The 9,137-nt window shown below is 46.3% G+C and overlaps 1 protein-coding gene across 1 annotated transcript; it reads left to right on the top strand.

The window, feature by feature from the left end:
- Positions 1 to 5,206: 5,206 nt before the first annotated feature.
- On the top strand, positions 5,207 to 6,929 carry LOC144105279 (uncharacterized). Its single transcript, XM_077638421.1, has 2 exons — positions 5,207 to 5,230; positions 5,963 to 6,929. Exons 1-2 carry the CDS (start codon positions 5,219 to 5,221, stop codon positions 6,230 to 6,232), a joined length of 282 nt encoding a protein of 93 aa, XP_077494547.1. The 5' UTR covers positions 5,207 to 5,218; the 3' UTR covers positions 6,233 to 6,929.
- Positions 6,930 to 9,137: the final 2,208 nt, after the last annotated feature.

Below are 9,137 nucleotides of genomic sequence, written 5' to 3'. Positions count from 1 at the left end.
ACGCGGGAGGGCGTTTTGCAGCCCCCAGAAAAACTGTACATGCTTTTTTCATGGCTAGGAATGTAAAAGAGCAGACTGCTTCCTGACTACTTCCGATCGTTGAATGTAGAAGTGCGGCATTGCAGGGTTATTGCATACAGCTTACGATAGGGACGGCAACTACGGGAACTTCGTGCATAATTGCACAACCTTCCTGATTTTTAATAATACAACGGGAGCGTCTACCAAACTGCTGGTCAGCGCCTTATAACGGCGATAAGCGTGCAACACGGCGAGAGTTCGCGCATGCGCACTAAGGGAGAGCGTCGCCTGCTACGCTGTTCCGATCACGAGGACACACGCCCTGCCACAATATCTGTTCGCAAAAAACCGGCGGGCAGTCGAACACATGTGCATGACTAAGATGTGACACTGGCAATGGTTTCCATTTGCTGCTGTATTTCCTTCCTTTATTTTTCTTATTTTAAATCTGCATTACCAGCGCGGCCTCTAATAATAGGAAAAAAAAAGACGGAAAGCACGTCTCAGTGTCACATATTAGTCATTAGTCAAGCACATGCGGTCTACTGCCTGCCGGTTTTTTTGCTAAGAGATTCTGTGGCAGGGCGTGTGTGGTCATGATCGGAACAGCGTAACAGACGACGCTCTCCCTTCGTGCGCGTGCGTGAACTCTCGCTGTGTTGCACGCTTATCGCCGTTATAAGGCGTTTATAAGCACTTTGGCCGACGCTAGCGCTATATTATTAAAAATCAGGAAGGCTGTACTTAGCTGACACTGGTATTACTGAAATCTGTGCTGTCCTGACAGCAACGCAGTGACGATGTGTTTGAAAATTCCTAGGAAAACCCATTGTTTGATCCGTATTGAAAAAAAAACTAGCGCCTTCTTGTCCGGATGAGAGATCAGAGAAAGGAAAAGCGCTAAAACAAAGCTGCACCTCAAAACTGAAAAATTCAGTACTGCGAATAGGAGTAAAATTTGCACGATAATTATGCAGCATGCAAGTTTATCTCATCACACATGATAGTTGTCCACGCTGGTGGTCGTAACCAATAACAGACGTTGAATGATGCCACCTGAAGCCCAAAAATGCTACTGTAAAAATTGTTCAGTACTTTTTAGTGAAAAGCCACAGATAACTGTGAAGAAAATTATTTACTGTGGTTTTCTTCCACAAATATTCATACTGAACAATTGTGGACAAAACCATTTTTGAACGAGAATCGATTTATGCCCGCAATTTCTTATATAATGTAAGATTTCACCACAACAATCAATGTATCTGCAGATCACTCAACGGCAGTGTTGTATTTTTTTCTATTCACATTTTTGCTGTCGTCAAAAGCTTTCCCCATTGGTTTTCTATGACAGTCTTAACTGTTCGACGCGATCGATGGAAGCTCTTTAAAAGGATGAGTTTTCGAGATGTCAGAATAATGGACAATTAACTTCAATATTTTCATAAAAGTGTCTCAAAATTTTCCAATTTTTTTAAATTTTTGCCCAAGAAAGGTGGACTTGTGGACTCTGCTTCAAAAACATTTTTTACGGTTTAGCATTGCTAAGCGCGAAATATTCTGCCAAAACACAGTTTTTTTTCAGGTGGACACCACCGCCATGAATACCTGAAATAGCGATTGAGGTGTTCACTGACCCAGGGAGCCAGTTATGCGCGTCTTCAACTTCATCATCGTCAGTGCCAATTTACCCAATGTGCGCCGGCGGCCTATGCTCCACTGCCGCGTTTCTGCAGCGATGTTGTAAACGCCAACGCTTATTGCTCAAGTGCCGTGTTCCTGCCACAACGTCGTCCACGCCAGAGCATGCACCGCACATCTCACTGTCAGTACCGCTCAAAGTGCGGATATTAGATTGATAGTAGTATTAGTTGTCGAAGACGACGATTCGCGATATGCATAGCGCGAGAGTGCGTTGTAGTTTAACACGAATCGTGTTCGGCTGCTTTGTGGTTTCTGAAAATTTTACTGAGCGCCCCTCTTTACTGGGCTTTATGCAAGAAGTTTGTACTTGTGAGGATTTCCTGACGGTACGCTCTTCTAAAGAGTACTTATTTTCTGCTTCGCGTAAGAGTCTGTACTGGGATTTGGTAACGATGCTCTTTCCGCCGCCATCGTATCGTTCTGGGTACTTTGGCCTCAGGGGTCATGATGTATGTGTTAACGCGAGTGTGTAAGATGCCGATCCCTCCTTGCACAAAAACGTTCTTTTACAAATTACACAGCGAAGCTCTACCTGTTAACACATGTTTCCATAGGAAAAACATTTTTGTACCTTGTGTAAACTGCACAGACGGCAGTTTACCGTTGTACACCGCTCTATTAACAGCAAGGATGCGATTTTGTTTTGGGATGTGTTGCAGAAGACGCGTAAGAAAGACTTTGTTTTAAATTCCTACAGTGTTCGTTACCTTGCGGCTACTCAGTCTGATTACGAACCATATGACAGGTTTTTCCTGAATGCACTTCATAGCCTGTGGAACGCGCACGCTAGACCACAAGGCTGAATCTCTTGCTTCAGCCAGAAGCCATCTCAGTCGAATGAAGCTTCTACTCAGGGACATTTATGATGAAAGGGACCTTCTATCGGACTGGTTTCCGCTGGTGATGCGGTGTCTATCTTCGCCGCCTTTAAGGTTGTGATGTTTTTTGTATATAGCTAAGGCAGTGCCGTCCCTATAGCTGCGTGCTTTGTAAGTGACCTGTATACATCCCCTTTTTGTACATACATAACCTCGTGTATTAAATACAGTTTGAGAAAAAAAATGCGGCGATAGCCTAGTGCTTTCGCGCAGTGGCCAGTGAAGCAGATGTGTCCGCGCCACCACTGGTTCGAATACCAGCCGCGGATAGTTTTTATTATATACCAATTTCATTTGGCAAGCTTTACTTTAAACAGCCAGAGCACCTTCTCCATCGATACCACGGTCTGTTGGGTGTCAGTGTGGCTGGTTGCGACTGCTGGTACTAATCCTAATATTAATCACAGGAATCCTGCGAGGGTCCTTGAACCATAATGTCATTCATCATGCTTTTCTCCCCGCACTACCGGCGTGGGCAAAAAATAGTGTTATGCTATTGCCGGCGTATCACATAACACTATGCCGGCAATAGCATAGCACTATTTTTTTATGCTATTGCCGACATATGCTTTATGTCTACATCAAAGTGAGACCAACAAGGAAATAGAAAGCAAGGAACTTTACGCTAGCGAACAACGTAGCCCTTTATTTGTTCACATCGTTCAAGGAACCCTTGTAGGCTGCACTTGACGGTGCTCGGCCAGTCGTAGACTGTGGAAGCTCGCGGTTCCTCAGCTACTTAATTCGACGTCCAAGCCGCAAGAAGTGCAGTCAGAGGATGATGGGCGCCCTATCACTTGCACATTCGGACGCCCAATATATCTTCAGCGACTCCAAAACGGCTCTGTCCAACTTTTCCAGGGGCAAGATTCACGCCCCTGCCTGGCAATTGTTGAACACCCCTACCCAAAATTTACCGCGCAGGGTAGAGCTTCAGTGGGCGCCGGCTCCCTCTGGGAACCCTGGAAACGAGGCTGCCGATAAATTGGCCCGAGATTTGATTTGCCGGGCTCAGGAACGTCTCGATCCAGGATTCTCGAGGGAGCGGGCGCACACCTTTGCGGAGCTCACGCAAATACCCCGTTTGGACCGTCGGACTTACCCTCCTCCCCACCCCTCTCCTACGCACTCCCAACAGATCCTCTTCAGAGGTCTCCAGATCCGCTCTCTGTCATCCCCTCAGCTTTTATCCTACTATTGCGGCACATCCCCTGCATGCTCCCTATGCGGTGACCCCTACGCCACACTCTCCCATATCCTTTTCGGCTGCCCTGCTGACGCCATCTCGAGCTGGGACGACTGGGAGGTCCTGCTCACGTCTGCAGACCCGAGATCGCAGCTTGCTGCGGTGACTCGGGCTGCCGACGTCATGTCCCGGCATGACCTACTTGATGCAGTACGGGACCGCGCAGTGGCCCAGGGACCCAGCTGGGTCTAAAACTCACTTGCTCAATAAAGTTTTTCTGTCTGTCTGTCTGTCTGTCCTGGCCATCAGATGGTTTCCGACCGTATCCCCCACATCGCCGACAATAATAATTAATAATTGGTTTTTTGGGGAAAGGAAATGGCGCAGTATCTGTCTCCATATATCGTTGGACACCTGAACCGCGCCATAAGGGAAGGGATAAATGTTATGCTATTGCCGGCGACCCGCCGCGGTGGCTCAGTGGTTAGGGCGCTCGGCTACTGATCTGAAGTTTCCGGGTCCGAACCCGACCGTGGCGGCTGCGTTTTTATGGAGGCAAAATGCTAAGGCGCCCGTATACTGTGCTATGTCAGTGCACGTTAAAGATCCCCAGTTGGTCGAAATGATGATGATGATGATGATGACCTCTGGCTGAATGGCACGTCGAAATGAATGAATGGTGAAATGAATGAATGGTCGAAATTATTCAGGAGCCCTCCACTACGGCACCTCTTTCTTCCTTTCTTCTTACACTCCGTCCTTTATCCCTTCCCTTACGGCGTGGTTCAGGTGTCCACCGATATATGAGACAGATACTGCGCCATTTGCTTTCCCCAAAAAACCAATTAGTATTAATTATTATTATTATTATTATTATTATTATTATTATTATTATTATTATTATTATTATTATTATTATTATTATTATTATTATTATTATTATTATTATTATTATTGCCGGCGATATGGGCGATACGGTCGAAAACCATATGACGGCCAGGACGCCCATCACCCTCTGACTGCACTTCTTGTGGCTTGGAGGTCGAATTAAGCAGCTGAGGGACCGCGAGCTTCCACAGTCTACGACTGGCCGAGCACCGCCAAGTGCAGCCGACAAGGGTTCCTTGGACGATGTGAACAATGAGAGGGCTACGTTGTTCGCTGGAGTATAGTTTCTTGCTTTCTATTTCTTTCTTGGTCTCGCTTTGATGTCGGCATAAAGCGTATGCCAAGCCAACCGTGTCACTGCACTCAGTGTAAACGTTTTGGCCCTTTCGAGTGCCCGCCAACAGGTAAGCGCTGGGATCGCGAGGGTGTGTAGGTTTGCCCTCTGTGTGAGCTGCTAGAGTCGCTCGCTAGGGCTAGGTGGTATATATAAGTCGATTCGAAGGCTTCAGCAGTATGCCTTCACCAACTCGGCAGCAGTTCTAGTATGAAGACCGCTGTGAGTACCAGCTGTTGTGCTTCCTGTCTCTAGATTGCCCCCATCCCACTGAAATTGGAGTATTGTGACGCTCACAGTGACTTCCGTGTGATTAGAGGCAAAAGTGGTCTATTTCTTTGGCCCGTGTGTGCTGTTTCTTTTTAGATGAGTACAGATAACGTTATTTATGGCCTCAGGGCATAAAGGGAGTAGGGAAGGTAGAAAGAGAAAGAAAAGAGTGGATGAATGTCAGATGAGTACAAATCATCTGGGGCACCATCGATGACGAACAATTACCGCTTTTTACTAATTTATATTCTACAAACGTAGCGGGAGTCATCATCTGCATTATCGTTTTAGAGAAAATAATGAAATAACAGGTAACGCAGTTAGTAAGCACGAGGTAAATTACGTAGTCTTTCTAAAGCGTATGAAAGGCAAATATGTTTTGCCCGACGCCTGTGAACTTTGAGCTAACTAATGGCTTGAAGTTATCGATACTTCTGCAGGTCTTTATCTTAGTGGACTGACATTATCCATACTGAACTGTGATGCAGCGCTTCTAATTAGAGATTGTCATTCCGACATCTGGAATATGTTGCCTTCCACAAGATGAACGCGGTGATTTGTAATTGTCGGCATTATCAGGTGACGAACTGGCTTCAGATAAGAATTATTTAGTATTTTGTTTGTGTTGGCCTTCTTGTGCTGTGAGTTTTGGGCAGAAGTAACTAAGGACTTCTCGTTTTTCAGCAATGCATCCTCGTTATCCTGGTGGCCCTAGCAGCGGTGAACGCTGGCTACCACGGAGGCTACGGTCACGGTTACGGCCTTGGAGGCTACAGTCATGCCATCACTCACCATTACGATAACCAGAGGGCGCACTATGGCTATGGTGGATACGGCGGCTATGGAGGCTACGGTGGCTATGGCGGATACGGAGGTTATGGCGGCTATGGAGGATACGGCCGCGGCTACGGCGGATTCGGTGGCTACGGTTATGGGCACGGGTTCTACGGCTAGGCTCACCAAACTGTGAAGGAAATTTTATGTGCTGGTGTGCGACAACTGCTGCTATGAGGAAATCATTAAACATCTCGGAGTGTGTCTGCACTACGGCGTTAAAAGCCAGATAGCGCGGACTTCTATAAATCTACTGAAAACCAGACCATTTCCAGCGACAAAAGTCCTGGGACCTCGGCCACCGTGGTTACCGCCACAGGGACCAATACAACGACCGCTGCAGTACTTGTAGTGTGTTACTAGCGTGCAGATCTGAGAAACCACTTGGAACCCATGAGAATGCACCTATTTGCACGCTAATACTTTGTGTGCTCTCTGCCGTTTGCTCTTGTTCCTCTTCCCTTCTCCACGTGCATGGTAGAAATTTCTTAGTCTGGTTAGCATCCCAACCTTCTTTTCATCTGTTCACTCTTCCTCTTCGTGTACAGAAGACATAATATGCAGAATAAACGCTTCTTCGCCATGGAACCCTTGAACAAGACTGCTTTGTTTTTTATCTGAAGCGCTTCTCTATGTTACCTCTTTGTCACTTTCTTCTTTCTCTCCACCCTCCTTCCTTCCCTTGCGGAATGGTTCAGGTGTCCTCTGAGAAGTGAGACAGTCACTGCTTCATTTCCTTTCCTGGAAACCAATCTTCAACGTTTTTTGAAGGTGAACTGAGGAGCTCCATGCAATTATTGCTCTGAATAAAAATTGATCCCCTTGTTCTTTCTGGTTGTATTAACATCTCTCCGGCAGTAAAGTAAGCTATTCATGGCTGAGAAAATTGTATTTAAGAATTTTCCCGCCAGTCTATTTGAACTGATTACGTATACACCGAAGACTATTGATTCTCACCGTTTTGTAGTGAATGACGGTGTTGCTTTGTCCGTGGAATCCAAGCGAAAAGCGCTGCCTACGCAGGAATTTTACTCGCGAATTCGGCCGGTCTTGACACTTGTATCTCATTACTATTTTTTTGCTACCTTACCAAAGCTCCGTTTTTTTTTGTGCCAGTTCTCCGATTGTGATTGCAGCCCAGTGCCATATTGATGCAGGCTAAAGTAGTGTTTCCTGAGGTTACGTGTAAGCTCGCGGCTTTTTCAGCGATAAGTGGAAGAGAATTTTCTTCGCCTTTTATGGTTTTATGTGGCTACATATCTGGACAGAAAGCTCCCGCGTTCACCTGCTGCACAATTACAATACCACTGACATCTAGGCCTGTGCAATAAGGTAATTATGAGCCAGAGTGCGGGTGCTCATTTGCTTCCTCTGGTCATAAGGTCCAGGTGGATCTGAAAGCTTGTGCATTCATAGGAGAGGATGAAGACTTCTGTGAGTTGAGTTGAGTGGTGCAAGACTTCTGTGCAGCTAACGCCATCGCTTCTTCACTGCTGTGGAGGACGCGACAAGCCTGAAGACCTTTTGAGAGAAAAAAACCCAGCTATTAAGCTTGAACAGTGACACTTCTTAGCCGTAAACGAACGTTTATTCTACGAAACCTAAACGCAGAAGAAAAGAAAACATATTCAAACGCATCCAACATCGGAATTGCTATTATCGTTACCAGGCTCCCAGTTATCTCTGCAATAGAATGAAAGCTTACCCGAGTTCAACTTGTACTGCTCCAATCCGCATCATGTCTTCAGGGTATGCCTATTTCGTTTTTACATCTGACTGCATTTCGTAAATAATAGAATATTTGTGCTGATGCTTTACTCAGGCCGCGGATCAGTTTTGATATGCGCTTCTACAGGGGGCTAGAAACGGCAGCACAGGGGTGCTTCTCACGTTTGACAGCCACAAGGGTCGGGATCAAACCAGCGAACTCGTGTTCAACAGGAAAAACCCATAGCTACTAAGCTACCCAGGCGGGATATATCGTAGCTGATGATTACAAGAAAGGGCTGACGAAACAGGCATGGTGAGTGCGTGGTCGGAGGGTAACTACAGACAGAAAGAGATTTTGGTATATGATGTGCAGGCTTTAACGCTCCAAAGCTTTATGTGGATTGACCAGGACGCTGTGGGGGAGGTTCGTGGACTGATTTCGGCCACCCAGGGGAATCTGTTTTGCACCTGGCCTCTAAGAAAATGCCGCAGCTGCAACCAAGGTTTCATCCCACGCCCTTGGCCTCAGCAGCCCCGAAGCCAATTCACTGAGCCACTGCGGCCGATATTAAGAGATTTTTCCTGAGAAATTTCAAGTTGGATGCGCCATAAAAGCGCTATGTATTGTCCTTGTAGCGTTTGGCGCTGATGTTATTACTTCTCGCATCGAACTCATAGCACTTAAAGGTGCACTAAAGAGGAATCTGAACTCATATTTTTACAGCGGGAAATCTACCTGCACGTTCCGGGCATTCTTAGAAACTTCAAATTATTATCCTGTGCGACCGATTTCCTTAATTAAATGGGATTGAACGTGCCGGCTCCCGCCTTTTTTTGAAATGAACGCGGTAGGTAGGCGGAGTCAACCAACGCGTGGAGAGCTTTTCAGCCAGTCCGGTGGCGGCTTCGCTTTCGCTTTTATTTCGTTCTTTAGGTTTCTGTGAATGAACAGTTTCAGAGACAAACAATATAGCCGCAAATCAGGACCACGGAAATAAAAATTCACGTGGACTCTGATTTACGTATCACTCCGCCGATGGCAGAGCGGCAAGCTGCCGCGGGACTGGCTGACGCGTTGGTTGACTCCTCCTACCTACCGCGTTGAGTTCGAAAAAACGGCGGGAGCAGAGATGTTTAATCCGATTTAATTAGGGCATTCGGCCGCATAGGACAATTGTTCGAAGTTTCTAAGAATGCCCGGAACGTGTAGATAAAGTTCCCGCGGTAAAAAGACGAGTTCAGATTCCTCTTTAGTGCACCTTTAAGGTATAATTTACTACTTGGACAAAAAGTTTTGCATTTGCTTTGTTTTGTT

The sequence above is a fragment of the Amblyomma americanum genome, chromosome 9 (genome assembly GCF_052857255.1).
Source record: "Amblyomma americanum isolate KBUSLIRL-KWMA chromosome 9, ASM5285725v1, whole genome shotgun sequence".
NCBI lineage: Eukaryota > Metazoa > Arthropoda > Arachnida > Ixodida > Ixodidae > Amblyomma > Amblyomma americanum.
Note: the sequence above shows the minus strand (reverse complement) of the source record. Positions and strands in the feature narration are given on the sequence as shown.